The 26,078-nt window shown below is 42.8% G+C and overlaps 1 protein-coding gene across 1 annotated transcript in view; it reads left to right on the forward strand.

The window, feature by feature from the left end:
* The first annotated feature begins 1,688 nt into the window (after positions 1 to 1,688).
* cntn1b (contactin 1b) overlaps positions 1,689 to 26,078 on the forward strand; it is a 37,104-nt gene continuing 12,714 nt past the window's right edge. Inside the window, exons 1-14 of the mRNA XM_083757581.1 lie at positions 1,689 to 1,789; positions 6,726 to 6,806; positions 7,023 to 7,058; positions 7,215 to 7,341; positions 11,580 to 11,761; positions 12,744 to 12,839; positions 14,856 to 15,068; positions 15,693 to 15,792; positions 17,647 to 17,831; positions 18,668 to 18,792; positions 23,199 to 23,316; positions 24,199 to 24,349; positions 24,722 to 24,849; positions 25,088 to 25,260. Coding sequence (XP_083613707.1) covers positions 6,752 to 6,806; positions 7,023 to 7,058; positions 7,215 to 7,341; positions 11,580 to 11,761; positions 12,744 to 12,839; positions 14,856 to 15,068; positions 15,693 to 15,792; positions 17,647 to 17,831; positions 18,668 to 18,792; positions 23,199 to 23,316; positions 24,199 to 24,349; positions 24,722 to 24,849; positions 25,088 to 25,260 — 1,689 coding nt within the window. The 5' untranslated portion in view covers positions 1,689 to 1,789; positions 6,726 to 6,751. The remainder of the gene's footprint in view (positions 1,790 to 6,725; positions 6,807 to 7,022; positions 7,059 to 7,214; positions 7,342 to 11,579; positions 11,762 to 12,743; positions 12,840 to 14,855; positions 15,069 to 15,692; positions 15,793 to 17,646; positions 17,832 to 18,667; positions 18,793 to 23,198; positions 23,317 to 24,198; positions 24,350 to 24,721; positions 24,850 to 25,087; positions 25,261 to 26,078) is intronic.

The raw sequence follows: 26,078 nt of genomic DNA on the forward strand, positions 1-26,078 counted from the left end.
ACATGACAGCACATCGTCCCATGGAGCTTTGAAATAAATTCACATCCAGGTTTTAAAAATGTCTCATTTCATATAGCCCCCCGCCCTAGCAGCAAAGGGCATTAGGGCTAAGTATGGACCAGAGCTAATGGCCCCCCTCCTCCACTCCCAGAAACCAGCGGATAACACTGACATCACCACATTTGGAGCGACGAGCCTCTGCACTGTTGCTAAATACGAGGAAGTGGGCTTCCTATGCCAGATCTTCCAATTGGGTTTCCCCAGGCTTACATTTTTTGAGCCAAATGCAAACGAAAATAAAAGCCTGGGCACCGAGGCTACATTTCGGAGCATGTATTAGGCAATATTGGATAATACTCTTGATGAGGTTACTTTCCAAATATATACACCAGGGGTCCTCAACTAGAAATGATGAAGGTCCACAAATATTTATTTGAATAAGACCGAGGTCCGGTCCCATGCGCGGCGTCCATCGGAGAGCGGGGCTCTATGCCCGTTTAGTATGGTCAAGCCAAGCTTATACAAATCAGATCGCCTTCCACCCAACCAATAATGGGGTGCAGAGTGCAGGCCCGGAGTGGAACTCCAAATCAGGCCGGGAGTTATACGCCCTGGCAGGCCACACTGTGCGCGCGCATAGCGCGCGCCAGAATTTTGGGGGCCCTTGGGGGACATTTTGGGGGCCTTTGCAGCAATTTCACATAAGAAATGTATCATCTGATGTTATTTATATTATATATATATATATATATATTTATATTTATTATTATTATTATTATTATTTTTGGGTGGTCCGCAAAGAGGTGGTCCGCGGTCCGGTCGCAGACCGCGGTCCGCCAGTTGAGTACCCCTGATATACACATATATATATATATATATATATATATATATATATTAAAAGTTACAATATGACATTCTGGACCACTTCATGTGGTATCCTAGCTGACTGCTTGCAAAAAAAAATAACTAGGCCTATAAGCTAGATAATGCATTATAGTGTCTACTGTAATTTAAAGTGGACAGCTGAACACATACATTAAACAAGGACATTGGCAATGTGAGCACATGGTGCCACCTAGAGTTTTAAAAATGGAGTTGCAGTAATAGCCTTTTTTATTTTTCAATCAACATAAAAACCAGTAGCCTACTTCTAGATTAGGCCTACCCTTTGTCCTCCCCCAAGGCTTATCCTGTTGAGATTAACCTACATTGTGTGTAAACAACACAGATGCCCCAGCGTGGATTTGGCTCTCAGAGAGAGAAACAAAACTGGGTAAAAACGTTCAGAATCACTGAACTGATTATATATATATAATATATAGGCGGCTATAGGCCTACTGGGATCCAAATCTACACTAGAAATCCTCAGTGTTCATTTTACTCTGACAGTGTACAAAAAAATAACAAGCGTTAAGCCGGGTTGAGGTTTGCAATAAGCGGCTGGACGCGCAGCAGTGAACAGAACAGCTGGAGAGAGGCTGCATAAGGAGCAGCATCCTCCCTCAGTCCCTCTCTCTCATGATGAGAGAGATGAAAGTCTCTTCCCGTCATCCCTCTCATCCCTTCCGCCTCTGCGTCCAATCGGTCCAATCGCATTCACACGTGCGCCTCCACCAGGCAAACGCCACTCATCCGCTCTCCACCAATAGAAAAGTTGAGCAGTGGACGGGACGTACCTCCCCCAGGTTGGGCTGCATGTGGTGGGACGATGCGGCTCGGGTCCAGGTGTGCCATGTCCATGATGCCAAGACTATTCTGATATAACGCTTTGCTTTATTCTGTCGCAAAGGTAAGGGCCACACACGGCATTGCATAGACTATTAGCCTGTAGGCTTATGTCTGGAGTTGGTCGCGATTACAGGGAATGCTCGGCTGTCTATATAAATATGAAAATACTGAACCAGAGGAGGAATGGACCGGGGACAGTACCGCATTGCAGAGCAGTCAACTGTTCGACTCAGTCCGCATGTTGAGTCAGTCGTCAGCGAAAGGGCGCATGCATGCTACACTTTTGTCGGCTGTGGACGTTTTGGGGCAGTTGTAATTGGACAAATTAGTAATAATGTGTTTTGTGGCTTGCAGACTAAATTGTTTTGTTTGTTATAGGACCTGCTACAGTTAACAACAGTAGCCCATTTTTAAACGACAGATAAAGATGGCAAAGTGCGACATGAAGAAGAACGCAAGCCTCGCAAGGTTAAATGATGCAGAGGGTATCAGGGTCAGGGAATGCTTAAATTGGCAAAATATTGTTTGTTGGGCAACACCCTAGCTTGCTATAGTGGTAGTGCAGAAGACAAACAGAATGTCTTCACTGACGTCTATGACGGGGAAACTATAATGCAGTAAAAGAGAACAGCTTACCACCTCAATTCCAGATAGCAAAACAATCAGCAACTGATATTATTTTCAGGAACAAGGGATTAGTTTAGTTTTCTTAGACTGTATTGCCTTTGATTTTCTCCATACTGTTTACCATATTGGACAGTTTAAATTATAATAGCATTCATGTTGACAACCCATGAACCCAACATACTTTCAAAAAGAGATATCCACCTATATGTTCAACAATGTTTGATCTTTGATTTGTACAGAACATGCTTTTAAATCCTTTGTAAAATGTAATAGGCCTACTACTATATTGACAAAATCTTAACACTTAGGGGGCCCGCCTAGCCTATATGAACTTCAGGTAATACACACCCATATTGCATTTACCGTACATTATTTATTTACCATTGATACCCTTCAAATGTATTCAAACCAGGACATTGAATCACAGGTTGTGACACCTTATTGCTGGCCACATGACTTTAACTATCAGTGGGCTTAACCCAATGCGAACGAAAATAAAGGCCACCGAGGCTATATATAAGCTAACCCAAAATTCTAGATTACGAGAATCTAAAACTTTGGGCTATATATAAGCATAAACAACTAAGACCCGAGGCTGATTCTACAAATGCCTTCTAAATCAGTCCAGTAGCCTAGTTCTCAAACTATTCACGGTATTCAAAATGATTCAACATTCTTCTTTAGCCAACATTACAATCTAAAATGACACAGATGCTTTCCTGGTTTAGCCTACATGTGCTGACTGCTGACCTAAATAATTTATGTACAGTCTGTCTATGCAAAGAGGAGTGTCCAGGGTTGTGATAGGATTACAGTTCATCCGTTGGACTGTAACCAGTGCACTGTCAACCACTTTGGTCCCAAACAACATATTACAACTAACACTGCTGGATTGCTGATCTACAAGCTCACAATGCCTTACAAACAGCGATCGGCTATTTTCACTATGTTGATCTGTGGAAGTGTGGAATAAAAACTAAATGTAATGCCAATGCCACAACTCCTACAATTCCAACTGCTTGCCAGGGTGGGGGTTCCCATAACAAGATGATTTGTTTGGGGTTCAAATATGATTATGTTGCGGGCTACGACCTGAAAAGGTTCAGAACCACTGTACTATTAGCCGGATCCTCTGGCTAAAATATCAACTTTCCACACCGATAATCTAGATTCCATGGCATTAAGGATGATTATCTGTTAACTGATTCATCTGTATAAGAACACTAGAACAAAATAGAAGGTGTTGTGGTATGATTTTTATCAACTCTGGTATTACCTTTACCTTATAATCCCATAGTGGAGTAGTATTTATTCAAAGTTGATCAGAAGCATCATCTTAGTGTTTATTGTTTGTTTAAATAATAATAGTAATGTGTATCCCTGGTGTATTGTTTTTAAAGCTATGCAATTGTAGAATTATTATATTTCACACGGGTGTGATTTTTTTAAAGAAGTTACCGTAGGTGGCTTCACATTTTTTTCTCAATGGAAAGCAGGTTAATATATGATTCTAATAATCCAGTTTAAAATAAATATCTGTAATTTTTTCTTTTGTGTCTCTTTTCTAAATGATATAAACAGTGAAACTTAGCCTACATTTTAAATGGATAGGGGTGCTGGCCCTCAACATGTTGATAAGCACTGATATAGAGCTTGTTTAATAATATCTTATAATATTAGTTATAGAACTTCAGGGAATGTCAAGTTGGCGTCATGGTGCCTTCACAAATGATCATGTCATCATCAAACCGGAGTTTGTCAGTGGATAATAATGTGATCACAATTGAATGAAATGAATACATTTCCCATTACCCTTTTGAGGATTAGATCTTTAGAAGTACCACTGTGTTTCCTTAGGTTGTTTTCTTACATTCTTCCAGTATTATTATAGCATTTGCACATACATAAACTAATTCAAAACAATCAATTGTAAGAATCACAAGTATAAATGTAGGTTAAACATGGTTTATGGTTATGTTGTCTCTCAATCTCCCCCATTTATGTGTATGTCTCTCTCTCTCTCTCTCTCTCTCTCTCTCTCTCTCTCTCTCTCTCTCTCTCTCTCTCTCTCTCTCTCTCTCTCTCTCTCTCTCTCTCTCTCTCTGTGCGTGCGTGCGTGCGTGCAACGTGCATGCATGCATGTGTATGATTGAGCATCAGCATTCACAGTTAAGTTCTGAGTATTGTTGAAGCTCAAGGCTGTTTGGCACACTTGCTAATATTAGTGGGAAACAGTAGTTGTTGAGTCAGCCCGCCTGCAGCATACAAGGACTGCTGCAGTCCCTCTCTGCAATGACCATAGACAGCCACTAGGAGGAGACAGGGAGATGGGGAAGACGACAGAAGCATGAGTTGGACATTGATTGATTGATTGATTGATTGATTGAATTATTTAGTAACAGTATGCAGTATTGTTACATTTCAAGCACAACTCGATACAAAAACTGTTAACTGTGGACAACACCATAAAGCTTTCCACTTGTTTACAACAGGGTCCACCATTTTCAATTCATCAGAACATTTGATGTACAAATATATAATAAAAAACATGACATAATCATAAAAGGAGGTAAAGGGGTGGGGGGACAGAGTACATAACTTGAGTATAATGTACTTTACTTGAGTATTAATATTTGTGGGATACTCTCCGATACATTTCAAAGACAAGTAGACTATTGAACTTATGACACGGTGATCCCAGCAACATTTGCCCATTGTGTCTGTCTTGTCAACTTAAACAATTGAAAAACCGCAGCTATAATAGGAGAAATATCCGTGATGGGATGGTGCCATGCATCCTGATAATTCCAGCAATTACATAATATACAATTTACAATTTAGGCATTTAGCAGACGCTCTTAATCCAGAGCGATTTACAATAAGCAACAAAACAAAACCATGGCAATACATCACATACAGTACATAAAAAGTAGTTATCATGAAAATGCGTAAGGTAAGAACGTAACAGTAATCTATATAATGAAACTATTAGGGCTGTCAATCGATTAAAATATTTAACTCGATTAATCGCATGATTGTCCATAGTTAACTGTGATTAATCGCAAATTAATCGCATATTTTGTATACGTTCTAAATATACCTTAAATCAGTGGTTTTCAAGATTTTTCATATCAAGGCCCATTATTTATTCTGCATTTGAGCCACGGACCACCATTTGATGAGATTTAGCCTTCCAGACCCAAACTAAAGAACTGTATTGATGTTGGCCAATGGTACCATTACGAGAGATAACAGGCCATGTTGATCAAAATAACATTTTTTCTAAGTTTTCTAATTGTGTAGACTCACTGGGAGAGAGAGAGAGAGGGCGAGAGAGGCGGGGCTCACTGACTGCCTGCATTCACATGCATGCGTCTCTCAACCATTCTGTCAAACTTCACAGTGCGTTAATCGCGCATTAAAAAAATTAGTGCCATTAAAAGGATTGTGAGTTAACTAGTTAATAGTGCGTTAACTTTGACAGCCCTAGAAACTATACATACTATACTATACATATATACTATAAAGTGCTATGACTACATAAAAAGCAAGTCTGTATAAAATGCTATCTAAGTCTACTTAAAGTTCTATCTAAGGGGCTAGGGTAAGTGCTACGGACCATGATGGCATCTACAGAGGTGGGTTTTCAGACTACGGCGGAAGATTGGGAGTGAGGCTGCAGTTCTGATTGTAATGGGAAGTGCATTCCATAGTTTTGGAGCCAGAAGGGAGAAGAGTTTGGGAGTTGGGACGTGTGGAGCGTTGTTGTCCCGGCGTTTTTAGTGAAGGTACCTCCAGCTATCCAGATATCCAGCTATTCCAGATATCATCGGATAAGAACAACACTAGAGGAAGATACAGTAATGTAAACAGGCTCAGCATTGTGTTCGCGACGCGTGCGTGTGTGTTAGGGATGTGATGATAATCGTTGTTATTGTTTAATTTGCGATAACAAATAATAATATCGCAGATATTTTAATTTAGAGTGACATGTTCCCTCATACACTGAAATTGGCTGTGGACTTGGACCACTTTTTTCCGTCTACAATAAATCTCTTTTCCAACAATAGCAGATCTACAGTATAGCCTGGTTTCATAAAACTTAAAAGAAAAAGAAAAAATACAAAAAATAATAATAATGTCATGAAACCTTTAAGAAATGTTGTATTATTCTGACTCTGAAACTACAAAGCTCTTAGTTTTGATCTCTCTCTGACCCCCCTCCTCCCTCCCTCCCTCCCTCCCTCCCTGTCTCCCTCCCTGTCTCCCTCCCTCCCTGTATCCCTCCCTCCCTGTCTGTCTGTCTGTCTGTCTGTCTGTCTGTTGTTCTCCCTCTATCCATACATTTATCTATCCAACAACTCTCTTAGTGTCTGTGAGTCCGCTGCTGGTTGTTATGGCGGCCCCTGCTTTAGTGCTTCTGGCACTCTCCTCTGCAGTCTCTTTCACAGGTATGTTGTACGCATGCATGCACGCACGCACGCACGCATACACGCACACACGCACCATGGTGATGATCCACCTGAACTGAAGCTGCACCCACCATCCACCAGGCAAACCAGGCATACTTAATGAACACATAAAAATGACATTTTGCTGATCAATTTGCATTCATTGCGTTGTAAATTGATACCATGCATTGATTTTGTCATGATCTTGAATTACAGCTGCAGTCCTGTTTAATGAGCCTAGAATCTTTGGAGGTGAGTAGCCTATAGTTACATATTTTTCCAAGTATACTGTTTTGACAAGCAGCATGAAAAAAAACCTGTTATATATGAAATGGGGATGTTATCGCCCTACAATTCAAATTAAATCCCCTCATTTGCCAGTGTCTTCATTATGTTGTCCTTTTTCAGAGGATGCTACTGGCTATGGGCCCATCTTTGAAGAGGAGCCCATGGACGTGGTTTACACCGAGGACTCGCCAGATGGAAGAATCTCCATGAACTGCAGGGCGAGGGCGAACCCCCCAGCTTCATACAGGTAATACATTAACCCCCCAGCTTCATACAGGTAATACATTAACCCCCCAGCTTCATACAGGTAATACATTAACCCCCCAGCTTCATACAGGTAATACATTAACCCCCCAGCTTCATACAGGTATTACATTAACCCCCCAGCTTCATACAGGTAATACATTAACCCCCCAGCTTCATACAGGTAATACATTAACCCCCCAGCTTCATACAGGTAATACATTAACCCCCCAGCTTCATACAGGTAATACATTAACCCCCCAGCTTCATACAGGTAATACATTAACCCCCAGCTTCATACAGGTATTACATTAACCCCCCAGCTTCATACAGGTAATACATTAACCCCCCAGCTTCATACAGGTAATACATTAACCCCCCAGCTTCATACAGGTAATACATTAACCCCCCAGCTTCATACAGGTAATACATTAACCCCCCAGCTTCATACAGGTAATACATTAACCCCCCAGCTTCATACAGGTAATACATTAACCCCCCAGCTTCATACAGGTAATACATTAACCCCCAGCTTCATACAGGTATTACATTAACCCCCCAGCTTCATACAGGTAATACATTAACCCCCCAGCTTCATACAGGTAATACATTAACCCCCCAGCTTCATACAGGTAATACATTAACCCCCCAGCTTCATACAGGTAATACATTAACCCCCAGCTTCATACAGGTATTACATTAACCCCCCAGCTTCATACAGGTAATACATTAACCCCCCAGCTTCATACAGGTAATACATTAACCCCCCAGCTTCATACAGGTAATACATTAACCCCCCAGCTTCATACAGGTAATACATTAACCCCCCAGCTTCATACAGGTAATACATTAACCCCCCAGCTTCATACAGGTATTACATTAACCCCCCAGCTTCATACAGGTAATACATTAACCCCCCAGCTTCATACAGGTAATACATTCACCCCCCAGCTTCATACAGGTAATACATTCACCCCCCAGCTTCATACAGGTAATACATTCACCCCCCAGCTTCATACAGGTAATACATTAACCCCCCAGCTTCATACAGGTAATACATTCACCCCCCAGCTTCATACAGGTAATACATTAACCCCCCAGCTTCATACAGGTAATACATTAACCCCCCAGCTTCATACAGGTAATACATTAACCCCCCAGCTTCATACAGGTAATACATTAACCCCCCAGCTTCATACAGGTAATACATTAACCCCCCAGCTTCATACAGGTATTACATTAACCCCCCAGCTTCATACAGGTAATACATTAACCCCCCAGCTTCATACAGGTAATACATTAACCCCCCAGCTTCATACAGGTAATACATTAACCCCCCAGCTTCATACAGGTAATACATTAACCCCCCAGCTTCATACAGGTAATACATTAACCCCCCAGCTTCATACAGGTAATACATTAACCCCCCAGCTTCATACAGGTAATACATTAACCCCCCAGCTTCATACAGGTAATGCATTCACTCACAACGAGGGCTAACCCCCCAGCTTCATACAGGTAATACATTAACCCCCCAGCTTCATACAGGTAATACACTAACCCCCCAGCTTCATACAGGTAATTTATTAACCCCCCAGCTTCATACAGGTAATACATTAACCCCCCAGCTTCATACAGGTAATACATTAAACCCCCAGCTTCATACAGGTAATACATTAACCCCCCAGCTTCATACAGGTAATACATTAACCCCCCAGCTTCATACAGGTAATACATTAACCCCCCAGCTTCATACAGGTAATACATTAACCCCCCAGCTTCATACAGGTAATACACTAACCCCCCAGCTTCATACAGGTAATACATTAACCCCCCAGCTTCATACAGGTAATACATTAACCCCCCAGCTTCATACAGGTAATACATTAACCCCCCAGCTTCATACAGGTAATACATTAACCCCCCAGCTTCATACAGGTAATACAATACATTAACCCCCCAGCTTCATACAGGTAATACATTAACCCCCCAGCTTCATACAGGTAATACATTAACCCCCCAGCTTCATACAGGTAATACATTAACCCCCCAGCTTCATACAGGTAATACATTAACCCCCCAGCTTCATACAGGTAATACACTAACCCCCCAGCTTCATACAGGTAATACATTAACCCCCCAGCTTCATACAGGTAATACATTAACCCCCCAGCTTCATACAGGTAATACATTAACCCCCCAGCTTCATACAGGTAATACATTAACCCCCCAGCTTCATACAGGTAATACATTAACCCCCCAGCTTCATACAGGTAATACATTACCCCCCCAGCTTCATACAGGTAATACATTAACCCCCCAGCTTCATACAGGTAATACATTAACCCCCCAGCTTCATACAGGTAATACATTAATCCCCCAGCTTCATACAGGTAATACATTAACCCCCCAGCTTCATACAGGTAATACATTAACCCCCCAGCTTCATACAGGTAATACATTAACCCCCCAGCTTCATACAGGTAATACATTAACCCCCCAGCTTCATACAGGTAATACATTAACCCCCCAGCTTCATACAGGTAATACATTACCCCCCCAGCTTCATACAGGTAATACGTTCACTCACAACCCATGCATGTAAGTGTAGCCTACTGTTTGTTATGTGGGAGTTGGGAAATATAATGCATGCATAATGTTTTAGTAAATTCATACATGGGCAACTGGCGGCCCGGGGTCCACATGCGGCCCACACCTTCACTTAATGTGGCCCTCAGGTTAATATTGGAATACTGATAAAGTATTTGTTTAATTTCTGTTATAATTCCAATCATGCAAACATGACCGGCTTTAATTACTTACTAGTCTAAAATAAATTCAATTCAAATATAGCAAAAATAGCTGATCTACAAGATCAAAACGCGTCACACTGCGACACGTTTTGAGCTTGTAGATCAGCTATTTTTCCTACGACCGTAATATGCAATGTGGCCCTCTGGAGTGACTGTATAAATATAGTGGCCCTCTCCATCGTCAAAGTTGCCCACCTCTGTTTTTAGTTGGTTATTTGTTTGATCATTGTTTGTGAATTGTCAACCCCAGGGGAGTAGATTCCATGTAGATATCCACAGAGGTACACAAATCTTCAGTAAATTGTATTTCCGGTGAATGTCCACAGAGGTCCGATGACATCAGGGAATTAACCGGGAAAATGCATTTGGCATTAATGCCCGTTTTTGCCTACTTTCACCCTGTGCAAGTCTGACCACTTCAGCAATACAATCAGCTGGCTGTACGTAGCTGAAAACTGAATTTCCCCCATGGCATAAACTAGGTCTAATTCATACTACATGGGCAACTGGCGGCACGGGGGGGGGGGGCACATACCTTCACTCTATGTGGCCCTCAGGTTAACTGATATATTATTGATTTCAGCTGTTACAATTCCAAACATGCAAACATGACCCGCTTGAATTACTTTAATGTTTAATGTTATTGTTTTAGTGAAGTTAACATAACTTTAATTAAAGGTATTATAAGGCATTTGAAATTTAAGAAATATATATACTTTTCAGGATTCCAATCCTCGATTTTGACTCAAAACAGTGTGACATGTTTTGAGCTGGTAGATCAGCTATTTTTCTAAGACAGCATTGCCAATAGAGCGTCACAGTCCCGCCCCATCGAGAGATCCGGAAAATAAATCCCCGTTCATTCACTCTTGTCGTGACAAATCATGAAAATAAATACAATGTTTTGGGCCAAACAAAGAATTAGAAAGTAGAAAAAAACGGCAGGTTACAACACTTTTTCTTTTTCTTCTTTGTAATTATTTGTTTGGTCCAAAATATTAATTGTCATGATTTGTCACAACTCGAGTTGGCTTCGTACAGCGCTTAAAAGGTCTTTAAATAAATACATTTTGAAATGTCTATGGGAAAAATGCATTGGGATTCATTTCCTGGGCCTGTCGTCGTCATGAAAGGGGGACTGCAACGCTCTATATGCAATGTGGCCCTTTGGAGTGAGTGTGGAAATTTGGTGGCCCTCTTCATCTTCAAAGTTGCCCACCCCCCTGGTCTAATTAATTTATGCACAAATTGCACATACAGTCTAGCACACACAAGACAATGTTTGAGTGCTCTATCTATTCTATGCATGTGGGCATGTATCTCTCTCTCACTCGCTGTCTTTCTCGCTCTTGTGCCCCCCACCCCCTTCCCCCACCGAACCGAACCGTATCTGCCCTTTTGCCCCTCTCCACACATCCATGCCCACCAGGTGGCGCCGTGACAACTGGGAGATCAAGCTGATGGAGCAGCCCGATGAGTACTACAGCCTGGTGGGAGGGAACCTGGTCATCAACAACCCCAAGAAGAAGAAGCACGCGGGGACCTACATCTGCGTGGCCCGGAACATCTACGGCACCGTCATCAGCAAGGAGGCCCGCGTCAAATTTGGATGTGAGCGCTTTCACTCGTGTTCTATAACTGTCAGCGGTTCTCAAACCTTTCATGTCAAAAGGACCCAAACTTTTCAGGTTCACATTTCTTTTTTAAATGGCAAGATCGTTTGAAAATATCAGGCCTACTAGCTCACAATGCAGCGCATTGAGAGCTTGTAAGATATATATATATATGTTGAAGTGGATAGACTGATTAACTTGTTTCGCTGGGAATCCCCTGCAACCCCCTCAAGGACAAAAGAGCAGACATTTTGAAGGAGGGTCCATCCAGCTCCACCAGAGAGCTCCAGACTTCCCTCTCCCGAGCAACATTAGTGACTTCCTCCTGGGGGATTCCGAGACGTTCCAAGGCCAGAGAGTCGATGTATTTCCTCCAACTGCGCCTTGGTCTGCCCCGGGGTCTCCTCCCAGTGGGACATGCGTCGAGGACCTCCCTAGGGAGGCGCCCGAGTGGCATCCTAACCAGATGCCCGAACCACCTCAGCTGGCTCCTTTCCAGGCGAAGGAGCAGCGGTTCTACTCCGAGTCTCTCTCGTGTTGAAGGAGGGTAAACCGATGAATGTAATGACACACTGAAACAGACTGGCCCTACAGATTTAGGCAACACACTTAGGCCACAATTTCAACTTGTTTTCTGTTTTAAAGGCATTTTGTAGTTATTTTATTTATTTATTTTGAATTACAGTACTTTGTAATTTCATTCAAAGACTTTGTTTCCAGGGGGTCCCTAGAAATTTTTTTTTATATATATATATCTGTTCAACCACTTCAGCCCTATTTTATGCTTAGGCTATTCAAAAATTGCTGATCTAGATTCTAGAAGCTCACAGCACGATGCTTGTAGATCTTTTTTTGGGAGAGAAGAAAAAAGGAAAAATCTTAGAATTTGTATTTTGTTTTGCCATGGTCCCTGGCACTCACTCTTACATATCAGCCCAGTTTGAGAAGCACTACTGTAAATGTCCTATTTCATCCTGCAGATCTGGAGGAGTTTCCCCAGGATGACAGGGACTCTGTCTATGCTGTGGAAGGCCAGGGGGCTGTGCTGCTGTGTGTCCCTCCAAAAGCCTGGCCAGGTACTGATGGGACCTTCTCTCTGGTCCCACTTTTAGGTTCCTTTCTCACTAGACAGTACTTTGTTCAATAATGAAATCCATTTACATGTTCACATTTCTAGTTTCTAGTTTAGGTCTCATCCAAATCAACAAGTGTAGATATGGCCTAAGGCTTAGACCCTAAGCTTCAGTTCCTACACAGTAAAATGTGCAGGGTTTATTTTAACCCAATAAAGGTGGTTGCACACTGGTGCGTTTTTGAGTGGTGCAACCACTCCTATAGACAGCTATGTGTGTGGCTGGGTCTGTCCCTGACAACCACTCCTATAGACAGCTATGTGTGTGGCTGGCTGGGTCTATCCCTGGCTGTGTCCGAGCACAAAAATAGCGTTATAGCGTTTGTTCACCACCAAGTGTCTGTTGCACAGCCTAACACACAGACACACACACACACACAGGCCAGGGAGGAGGGCTTGTACAGTACAGTACAGTACAGTACACCCCACTAGACAGCTGTGGAAAATCGACCCCGTCTAAATAGCCATCATAGATCCATAACGATAAAATTTGTGACACACACTGAAAGGATTGACTTTCTTGATGTAACAATCTTTAAGGGCCCTAACTTTAACACAAATGGGAAACTAGACTTAAAAGTATTCTTTAAAGAAACAGACACCCACGCCCTATTACACAAAACGTCATTTCACCCGACACACTCTTACACAGGGATAGTCAAATCACAACTACTAAGATTCCATAGGATTTGCACGCAAAGAAGTGATTTCAAAATAGCTTGCAAAACACTATTTAAGGCTCTCAGACTAAGAGGTTACACTAGGACATTCCTCCGGAAAGCTCAAAGTACCTTCTTAGAAGTAAGAGTACGAGATCCAGGCCCTAAATTAGCCCTGATAACCAGTTATTCAACACAGAGCACACTAGCCAACAACAGAATAAAAAGGAATTTTGAGAACCGAACGGATGATCTTCTAAAAGATTATAAAATTATATCGGCCTACAGAAAAAACAAAAACCTAGTACACAGCAAGCTAAAAGAAATCAACACACCAGCACGCGAGGGACCAGAATACTTCAAACCCAAACAATTAGTCAAAAATAGAACTACAAAACGCATGTTAGAGATTAAACAACAAATAACAACCAGAACCAGCAACTGCATTTACTTAATCACATGTGACAAATGTGGTTTACAATATGTCGGAGAAACGGGTAAAACAATAGGTACAAGGCTGGGACAACACAGGTACAATATTAACAATGGAAAAAAGACAACCACAAGGTTTGTGCAACATTTCATGGCTCATGGCATTGAAGCTCTAAAATGCGCTGGACTTCAACATAATCCCAACTGGACAGTAGGACAAAGACGTTTTAATGAAAAACAGTGGATTAAGAACCTCAACACGGATTTTCCGGGAGGTTTAAACATGCCTAAAATCAGATCTTGAAAACAACAAAACCTAAACGCAGGATTAAACTGGAGAAATCTAAAAATGATTGGATCAGACTTCCTTCCGATACATGGCAAATGCATTTATTCCTTGCATTGTGCCTAAAACATGTTGCGACCTGCGGTCGCAACATATTTAGACACAGTGCACTGAAGTTTTTTAATTCCCCCCCTGTTGGCTATTCACAAGCTCACAGCTTCATGCCTTGTGCATCTGCTATTTATGAAAAGAAGAAAAAGGAAAAAGAAACTTGAAAGCGTAAGCACTACTGACATAGAAGGCAATTGTAGAATCAGCCTCAGGTCTTAATGGGATAACTAAGAGCAGGTAAAAATTTACCCAGAAGGTGTAGGACACCCACATGTTTAAAATATTGTGCTGTACAATCAAAGTGTTCAGATAATGTTACTGTGATGCTACAGTATAGCTAGCATAAAATATGACGTAATAAAGTGATAAACAAGAGATAAGAGTGTGTGTGTGTGTGTGTGTGTGTGTGTGTGTGTGTGTGTGTGTGTGTGTGTGTGCTCCCTTTCATCTATCTTTCCTGCCCATTTCCCAGCCGAGGTATCATACCGCTGGATCTACAACGAGTTCCCAATCTTCCTTCATACGGACCGCCGCCGTTTTGTTTCCCAGAAGACAGGGAACCTGTACATTGCCAAGGTGGAGGCGCAGGACGCCGGCAACTACTCCTGCTTTGTCTCTAGCCCCGTCATCGGCAAGAGTGTCTTCTCCAAGTTCACCCAACTCATCCCCACGCCACCCAAGGACGGTCAGTGGCCCCCCCCCTCCACTTAGAAATGTACATTTTCCAATATGGGATATAAATTCAGTCACTAAATAAGGTCCCGAAAGATGGGTGAACTATGCTTGGGCAGGGCGAAGCCAGAGGAAACTCTGTAATTGGCCTGATGGTCAACATAAAAAATGTCCCCTGAGCAAGCAGGCAGGCTATACAGTCTAGCTCAATGGTCAAATCCAGGATAGAAGAGGAAAGTTGCTTTAAGCTGCTTTAAAGCCCAAACCGCACCAAAGATTCACCTTGCAACAATATGCAACTACTTGTGACTAGTTGCAAGGAGTTGTATTGGTGTGGTTGACCTGTTTTGTTGCAATGAGTTGTGACTAGCTGCAAGGAGTTGCAATTTGGTTTGGGCTTAAGCCTTATTTATACTTTGCCGTAAAATGGTGTTGCAGGCTCAAATAGCTGATGTACAAGTTTGGCTATAATTGCTTTTGACAAAACTGCCAAACGGAGCGAATCAGTCTGGATCCCAGCCCAGGCTACACGTCATCAACAATGAATTTGATGAACATTATTACCCTTAGTCCCAGCATCACTATTTCAACAATTTAGTTTAGTTGTTAATTAAAGTATCTCTCTTTGTTTCTGCAGCTGAGGAGAAGAAATACCGATCAGAGATCATGGTGAAGTTCCCGGACACCACAGCAATGCTGGCCTCCAACATCAGCCTGGAGTGCTTCGCTCTGGGAAAGTATGTCTGCGTCAGACGTGTTATTAGAACAACCAGTTCACACAACACTGTGCACAGTAAAACGCCACAGTGTGTTCTTGTATCTGTTTGTAAAGGTGCGTTCACACCAGGCGAAATAATATTTGTGTCGCTTATAACACAGGAAACCTGTCACTCTGTTGCTTTCACCCCGGGCGCAAAAGTTTAGCTTGAAATGTCACCCTCCCACTAGGGTTACCAAACGTCCCTTGACATTAAGGAATCGTCCCTTTGGGGAGAACGGGGTAAGATGAACCACACAAGAAACATTTTGATGGCAGTAAAATCAAAACATCTACCATTATTATACAAATATTATATCAAAAAATATTCTAATAACACATTTCCCTTTAGCAAATAGTCTTATTTTGGTTATTTAAACAATATAACACCAATTAAATTAAGTTTAATTCTTTTCCAGAACCTTTTAATATATGTTTTTCAGACCTTTCATTTGAGGGTTTTCCTCCAAATTAAAGGTCATACAGCATAATTTCAGTAGCACAGACATAATATGAATGGTGATTCTTATTAAGATAATTAGCCCTTTGCTAAGTCCCTCCCCAACCCGTCCAGTGAGGAGACAGGGCAAGCTGTCCTTCTCTCCCATAGAGATGCATGTTAAATGACGGGATTTCTGCATATAAATTATCAATCGTTTCAGTAGCAAGGGCATCAAAATGTCTTCTAAATCTAGTCAACCAGGCCTGCAGTAGGCTATGCACTGGACACATGTCTTCTAAATCTAGTCTACCAGGCCTGCAGTAGGCTATGCACTGGACACATGTCTTCTACATCTAGTCTACCAGGCCTGCAGTAGGCTATCCACTGGACACATGTCTTCTAAATCTAGTCTACCAGGCCTGCAGTAGGCTATGCACTGGACACATGTCTTCTAAATCTAGTCAACCAGGCCTGCAGTAGGCTATGCACTGGACACATGTCTTCTAAATCTAGTCAACCAGGCCTGCAGTAGGCTATGCACTGGACACATGTCTTCTAAATGTAGTCAACCAGGCCTGCAGTAGGCTATGCACTGGACACATGTCTTCTAAATGTAGTCAACCAGGCCTGCAGTAGGCTATCCACTGGACACATGTCTTCTAAATGTAGTCAACCAGGCCTGCAGTAGGCTATCCACTGGACACATGTCTTCTAAATCTAGTCAACCAGGCCTGCAGTAGGCTATGCACTGGACAAATCTACATGACATTTTAACGACCACCCTACATGAGTTTTTACGGTCATTAGTATTATCGCCATCACCTGGGTGGGTCAGTCGTGTAACTTTCTGTGTATATGTTCAACAACACAGCCATGCAAAATAACATTGACAGCTATGAGATGGCGAAAGCTTGCTTGACCTGCATAGCAACAGTTGCTAAACCATTTGGATTGGCGTTGGACAATCGCTTTTTGGGGTGGGATTTAGCGAAGGGCTAATTGACTCAATTTACCTTTGACATTTGGTTAATTTTTTAATTTTTTGTTAGTTTTCTACTTTACACATGAACTTCACAGCCAGTTGTAAATGATAGATGTTTACTAGATTTACAGTAAGGTCACATAAGTATTCTAGCTTAGTAGATAAAGGGGGTGGTTCAAATTACCCACTGGCTCATCTAGCCCATCCTTCCTATTCGGTAACGTATTGAATAAGTGTGTCCCATATTGAACTGATAAGGGGCACACTTTTTCTTTGTTTGGGAATCACTCAATGACATATCTTACAAGTGTAAAGAAGGAAAACGTTATGCACATCCCAGTTTCAGAATACGGTGCTGGACACATCTTACAAGTCCCATTTCTTTAAAAATGCTTTGCTTGTTTATTCAGCCCCATCCCTGATATTGTGTGGAGGAAAGTGGATGCCACAGACCTCCCAGCCAACCACGAGATCAGTGAATCAGGGGCAGTGCTCCACCTCTTCAACGTCCAGTATGAGGATGTCGGAGCTTATGAGTGCGAGGCCATCAACACCAAAGGAAAGGACTGGCATAAGGCCTGGCTCTATGTGGAGTGTAAGTAACATTAAGGCCTGGCTCTATGTGGAGTGTAAGTAACATTGTTTAAGAGACTAAAGTCACTGTATCTGTTGTGTTGGACGCGTATTAGCAGTGATATTTACTCTGCTACTCTGATACAAGCTATTCAATCAGGCAGCGTAAAAAGTAAAACCAACCGCCCCGCCGCCCCACGATACAGTGAGATTATTATTATATCTGCTTTCAAATTCAAATGAATGAATAGCCGAGTATATTTTTGCGTGAATCAACCAGTTTTCAAATAATCATCTTGGAAAGTGACTTGGCTCTTGGCAGTGGGATTGTTTTGTTCAGTAAGTTTAGAAAGTGTAGAAAAACATATCCTTTGGTCCTAATTACAGTTTACTCCACTGAAGAGAACTGACAGTGTATTTGTAGTATTAGTTGTGCCCCCCCCCCCCCCCCCCTTTGAGAATTGTCCCCATGTGAGGGAATTGACTTAACCCATTCTGACCGGGCACCCATTTTGGTGTTGGCATCATGTTATGCTTTATCTATTGAAAAATAGCAGATCTACAAGCTCATATCGCGCCACCGAGTGGCGCGATACGAGCTTGTAGGTCTGCTATTTTTTGAAAAATCGAAGAACGACTGACATTTTTAGAATCTGATCTCAGGTCAGAATGGGTTCATCAGACCAGTGTGTGTCCGGCGGAAACCTCGTATGAATCTGATCTCAGGTCAGAATGGGTTAAAGGTCTATTGTTATTGTTTTAATTTGAAATTATAACAAGAAATATGACATTTCGAATGTATCATGCAGGCTTTTGTGACGGATACATAATTTTCTCATTGATGTTTGTGATTGGCAGCTGCACCAGAGTGGGCTGAGACCATCAACAATACACAGATAGACATTGGTTCGGAGCACACCATGCGCTGCATGGCGTCGGGGAAGCCCTTCCCCTATATACGCTGGTACAAAGATGGATACATGGTGAGAATTCATGTCCTCGTTTCTTTCACTAATGTTCATTCACGAAACGTTAAAGGGGGGTGCAAGTGTCACTTGCTTATCCTGCATGGTGTATGAGTCGCAACCTGAAAATGTTTCCTGTTACTATTTCTATTGAAATGTAGAGATTCTTTTAACCATCTACTACACCACCAACTGCACCAAGGAGGAGATGACAAACTGACATATTGAGCCTACAACACAGTATGGCAGCCCCCTAGTACCTCTACCTTCACATTCAATAGATCTTGTGATCTTTTGTGGCCAGATGTAATTTCCTGGGGTAGGACTATTGTAATTATTTTTTAAATTTGTTATAACATTTTGTAAAAAAAAATACATATTTAGCCCCATGTTCGAATGTCCCTGCCCCCTGTCAAAAATAGCTAAAATCGCTAAAACGAAAGAAAGCAGCAAAATGAACATTCATCTTTTACTTTCACTTTCACACAACCTTAATCTGGTCGTTTTAACAGACCTCTCACCAACCTTAATCTGGTCGTTTTAACAGACCCCTCACCAACCTTAATCCGGTCGTTTTAAAGGACCCCTCACCAACCTTAATCCGGTCGTTTTAACGGACCCCTCACCAACCTTAATCCGGTCGTTTTAAAGGACCCCTCACCAACCTTAATCCGGTCGTTTTAAAGGACCCCTCACCAACCTTAATCCGGTCGTTTTAACAGACCTCTCACCAACCTTAATCCGGTCGTTTTAACAGACCCCTCACCAACCTTAATCCGGTCGTTTTAACGGACCCCTCACCAACCTTAATCCGGTCGTTTTAAAGGACCCCTCACCAACCTTAATCCGGTCGTTTTAACGCACCCCTCACCAACCTTAATCCGGTCGTTTTAACAGACCTCTCACCAACCTTAATCCGGTCGTTTTAACGCACCCCTCACCAACCTTAATCCGGTCGTTTTAACAGACCCCTCACCAACCTTAATCCGGTCGTTTTAACAGACCCCTCACCAACCTTAATCCGGTCGTTTTAACAGACCCCTCACCAACCTTAATCCGGTCGTTTTAACGGACCCCTCACCAACCTTAATCCGGTCGTTTTAACAGACCCCTCACCAACCTTAATCCGGTCGTTTTAACAGACCTCTCACCAACCTTAATCCAGTCGTTTTAACAGACCTCGCACCAACCTTAATCCGGTCGTTTTAACGGACCCCTCACCAACCTTAATCCGGTCGTTTTAACGGACCCCTCACCAACCTTAATCCGGTCGTTTTAACAGACCCCTCACCAACCTTAATCCGGTCGTTTTAAAGGACCCCTCACCAACCTTAATCCGGTCGTTTTAACGGACCCCTCACCAACCTTAATCCGGTCGTTTTAACGGACCCCTCACCAACCTTAATCCGGTCGTTTTAAAGGACCCCTCACCAACCTTAATCCGGTCGTTTTAAAGGACCCCTCACCAACCTTAATCCGGTCGTTTTAAAGGACCCCTCACCAACCTTAATCCGGTCGTTTTAAAGGACCCCTCACCAACCTTAATCCGGTCGTTTTAACAGACCTCTCACCAACCTTAATCCGGTCGTTTTAACGGACCCCTCACCAACCTTAATCCGGTCGTTTTAAAGGACGCCTCACCAACCTTAATCCGGTCGTTTTAACGGACCCCTCACCAACCTTAATCCGGTCGTTTTAAAGGACCCCTCACCAACCTTAATCCGGTCGTTTTAACAGACCTCTCACCAACCTTAATCCGGTCGTTTTAACGGACCCCTCACCAACCTTAATCCGGTCGTTTTAAAGGACCCCTCACCAACCTTAATCCGGTCGTTTTAACGGACCCCTCACCAACCTTAATCCGGTCGTTTTAAAGGACCCCTCACCAACCTTAATCCGGTCGTTTTAACGGACCCCTCACCAACCTTAATGTGGTCGTTTTAACGGACCCCTCACCAACCTTAATCCGGTCGTTTTAAAGGACCCCTCACCAACCTTAATCCGGTCGTTTTAACGGACCCCTCACCAACCTTAATCCGGTCGTTTTAACGCACCCCTCACCAACCTTAATCCGGTCGTTTTAAAGGACCCCTCACCAACCTTAATCCGGTCGTTTTAACAGACCCCTCACCAACCTTAATCCGGTCGTTTTAACGGACCCCTCACCAACCTTAATCCGGTCGTTTTAACGGACCCCTCACCAACCTTAATCCGGTCGTTTTAACGGACCCCTCACCAACCTTAATCCGGTCGTTTTAAAGGACCCCTCACCAACCTTAATCCGGTCGTTTTAAAGGACCCCTCGCCAACCTTAATCCGGTCGTTTTAACGCACCCCTCACCAACCTTAATCCGGTCGTTTTAACGCACCCCTCACCAACCTTAATCCGGTCGTTTTAACGGACCCCTCACCAACCTTAATCCGGTCGTTTTAACGGACCCCTCACCAACCTTAATCCGGTCGTTTTAACGGACCCCTCACCAACCTTAATCCGGTCGTTTTAACGGACCCCTCACCAACCTTAATCCGGTCGTTTTAAAGGACCCCTCACCAACCTTAATCCGGTCGTTTTAACGGACCCCTCACCAACCTTAATCCGGTCGTTTTAACGGACCCCTCACCAACCTTAATCCGGTCGTTTTAACGGACCCCTCACCAACCTTAATCCGGTCGTTTTAACGGACCCCTCACCAACCTTAATCCGGTCGTTTTAACGGACCCCTCACCAACCTTAATCCGGTCGTTTTAACGGACCCCTCACCAACCTTAATCCGGTCGTTTTAACGGACCCCTCACCAACCTTAATCCGGTCGTTTTAAAGGACCCCTCACCAACCTTAATCCGGTCGTTTTAACAGACCCCTCACCAACCTTAATCCGGTCGTTTTAACGGACCCCTCACCAACCTTAATCCGGTCGTTTTAACGGACCCCTCACCAACCTTAATCCGGTCGTTTTAACGCACCCCTCACCAACCTTAATCCGGTCGTTTTAACGGACCCCTCACCAACCTTAATCCGGTCGTTTTAACGGACCCCTCACCAACCTTAATCCGGTCGTTTTAACGGACCCCTCACCAACCTTAATCCGGTCGTTTTAACGCACCCCTCACCAACCTTAATCCGGTCGTTTTAACGCACCCCTCACCAACCTTAATCCGGTCGTTTTAACGCACCCCTCACCAACCTTAATCCGGTCGTTTTAACGCACCCCTCACCAACCTTAATCCGGTCGTTTTAACGCACCCCTCACCAACCTTAATCCGGTCGTTTTAACGCACCCCTCACCAACCTTAATCCGGTCGTTTTAACGCACCCCTCACCAACCTTAATCCGGTCGTTTTAACGCACCCCTCACCAACCTTAATCTGGTCGTTTTAAAGGACCCCTCACCAACCTTAATCCGGTCGTTTTAAAGGACCCCTCACCAACCTTAATCCGGTCGTTTTAACGCACCCCTCACCAACCTTAATCCGGTCGCCTGTAAAACAAGAGCCCCCTCAGTGACCATCGACTACCAGGCTCTGCGTAAAAGGTTATCCCGTTCGACTCCAGCTCAGGGTGCTAAGCGTTACAATATGTATCTGAAAACATTATAGGTTAGAGAAATAAGCCTGTATCTGACTTGTAAATAAAAAACAAACAACTCCATTGTTGCGGAGCTATACGACCCATAGCCTGAAGGGTGGATGCGACGCTCTGATTGGTTCAGAAGCACACAGCCTTCTGTTTAAGACTGAAATAAAATCACCAAAATCACTCCATCTTTAAAGGTCTTGCATGAGTAGTCCACTGACCACAACTTACTACTTTACATTACTTCTGACCATTTTCCAAAGCATACAATGGTTTGTTAGATGTTTGAGGAAACCAACGGTTTAATACGAACGGTATTAAAGTCAACTTCGCTTGAAATAGGTATTCCAACATTATGGTTATCATTACTTAACATGTATAAAGTGGAGAGTGGACTTGTGTTTCTGCCAACGGAAATGCCGGAAATTGTGGTCTTTGTTGACCCCAAAATTGCAGTATGTTACTGAATTGCAAACGATAGACTCCCTACTGCACTGCTTTTTGTGTGTGTGATCTACACAGTTTTTGTCCACCAATGGTCCACAGAGATCATAGAAACGTTCTCTCTCGGCTTATCCTGTTTTTGCTTGGTCTGTGTGTTTTGTTTCAGTATGGAAAAGGAGAGCTGAAGTTTATCCTGTTTTTGCTTGGTCTGTGTGTTTTGTTTCAGTATGGAAAAGGAGAGCTGAAGTTTATCCTGTTTTTGCTTGGTCTGTGTGTTTTGTTTCAGTATGGAAAAGGAGAGCTGAAGTTTATCCTGTTTTTGCTTGGTCTGTGTGTTTTCTTTCAGTATGGAAAAGGAGAGCTGAAGTTTATCCTGTTTTTGCTTGGTCTGTGTGTTTTCTTTCAGTATGGAAAAGGAGAGCTGAAGTTTTCCAGTTTGACATTTGACGACTCTGGAATGTATCAGTGTATTGCTGAAAACTTCTGGGGAATCAAATATGCAAATGCTGAGCTGCGAGTGGTCGGTAAGTCAAACGTAGTAAATTGCATTCTCATTTATATAGATGTACAGTCCAATCCATGGAAATAAATATATTTATTTTAGTTATTGGCCACTAGTGGCTGCCTGGTCTCCCAAGGTGCTCACAATTGCTTGGCTACCTACCAAGATGTTGGGTAGCCGTAGAATATACATTAAGCTAGCTAGAGCCAAATACTGACTGATGTCATTATCAAAAATTGTTTTAATTCGGATTTACAGTAGCAGCAATATTTATTCATTTAAATAAGGTTCTGACCAGGGACCCTGGAAAGTTGTATATAATATACAAGGTTCCATTTTGAAAGACATACATTTTAGTTATTTGACATGTCACGCCTGTAAATATATTTTTTCATCCATGGCACCCCTGAATTGAATTGCTACTTTATAGCACCTTTTGTCATATTAACGGTATGTAGATATATAAATAATTCCCCCAAAGATACAGTATGTCACAAAGAAAACTGGGTTGAATCACTTAAACCCCTAGCATCCCTATTCTGGGCGGAATATTCACCAAAAATAGCCATTTGGTGTAGAGACTTGGTGTACTGTATGCTGAAAAAGATCACACCATGTACGGTTTAACTCGGGTCCGTTTTACTAAGTATAAGAAGAGGGTCTAAGTGTTTAAACTGAAGTGACATTGATCAATTCCAAATATTATCACATTTTCAAGTATTCTGAGGCACTTTCGTAAAAGGCACCATGAGGTGCCACGGCACCCGCTTCAAGAAGCCCTGCTGTATTGTAATTGTAATTGTAACAATATAAGAATTTGTCACACCAGACTTTTACATTTGAAACGGGAAAGGTTTAGGAATCGACAACTTGAGTCCTCATTTTGAAATGTTTGTCTTTCTAGCCTATGGTCCTACCTTTGAGCTTAACCCAGTCAAGAGGCAGCTTCTTGGAGCTCAAGATAACCGGGTCGTGATTGAATGTAAACCCAGAGCAGCCCCAAGACCCCGGTTCACCTGGAAGAAGGGTAAAGAACTGCTGTTCAACAATTCAAGGTCAGTACAACTGTAGCATACTGATGAAAATAGCTGAAATAGGGGATTGGTGGCTATATCAGTGGTGCCCCACTGTGGTGCCCCCATTAGGCCTATATGTATTTGCCTATTTTATAGGCATATTATGTCCTGGAGAAGTAGAGAAAAAAGGGATCCCGCACACTGTCTTCACTTGCAGAATTAGATTTATTGAGCAACGTTTTGGTCGTTCAGACCTTGGGATCCCTTTTGTCTCCACTTCTCCAGGTCCAGTTATCTGACGCACAATGAGACTGTATGTTGTTACTGTGTGGTACAATGTTTGGCTTCTGTGTTAGAAAGACAGAGTCACGATTAAGGCTACGATCCATGTTCATTGTTTGTCTATTCCAGGATCTCCATCATGTCCGATGGGACTCTGGAGATCCTTAATGCCACTACGAACGATGAGGGGGTGTACAGCTGCTTTGCAGAGAATGACAGAGGGAAGGCCAACAGCTCTGGTACCCTCACCATCACAGGTGTGTGTGTGCATGTGCGTGCGCGTGATGCTATGAGACTGGATATATAAGTGTTTTATACTTTATATAATTGTCACAAGAATATATTATCCTCACAATATTGATATTGTAGCATATGGTCTAAAATATTGCCGTATTGCCCAGCACTAAATCAGCCCAGGTTGTTGTAAATGAGAACTGGTTCCGAATTAACTTTGCTGATGAAATAACTAACAAACAATAATAAAAAAATCTTCAGAGGCTACCAGTCTCACGGTGGTTCCCGAGGACACGTATGGCAAGGTTGGTGAGGAGGTGATCCTGAGCTGTTCTGCTTCTTATGACCCCATGCTGGACGTTGTCTTCATCTGGGCCATTGACCACAGAGTCATCGACTTTGACGCCGAGTGGCAGCACTACGAGCGCATCATGGTACAGTAGGAGATGCACTTCACATCTACTTAGCCATGTAGCTACAGTAGGTGTAATGTTAGAGACCACAGAAGACATGTAAATATGAAATCAATGCTTAGCCATGTAGCTACAGTAGGTGTAATGTTAGAGACCACAGAAGGGAACCTTTCAAGCCTGTTTTCTCAACTCGCTGTTTTCTGCAAGACATTACTCTATATCTCTAAAACTATACCTATAACCTATATTTCAATTTGAAGCTGTTATTCCCTGGTTTCATAATATTATGACATGAAAAAACGAAAATTCAAAAAAATCCAATGGCAGTCCCTCAGTCAAATCTGGTCCCATTTTTAAAGAACCAAGCCTGTCAGTGATATTGTTATTAACCCAATTAACACCTTAATTGCCCGGGGTTATTTAATCCATTAAATAAATGTGCCCAGCGATTTATAGCAGCGGAGCACTTTTACCGACGGAGCGGATGTTATCCCGGATGTGGGTGTAGCACATCTTAGAATTAGACGGGATGATTTAGATTGCGAGTTATTAACGTTTTAAGATTTTCGGTCTCGTCGGCTAAACAGGGGGGGGAAGGGGGGGACATTTTCGATGACGTCCCACTGTTGCGCAACATCGAATGTTACGCAACAGGCGCTCCTAGCCTGTGGAGCGATGCGATCGGTTTTGATGTCATTAATCTCCGTCCTGTTAATCAATCTCCGTCCTGGGCATCGGAGTGTACTAATTAACAGGACGGAGACCCTTAAACTGTTAACACTGTACACCCTGACGGCCATATATGGAGCGTGTCACGAGGCGTGACGGACGGACTAACT

This window comes from Protomyctophum parallelum (assembly GCF_964188405.1).
Source record: "Protomyctophum parallelum genome assembly, chromosome: 22".
NCBI classification, from domain to species: Eukaryota; Metazoa; Chordata; class Actinopteri; order Myctophiformes; family Myctophidae; genus Protomyctophum; species Protomyctophum parallelum.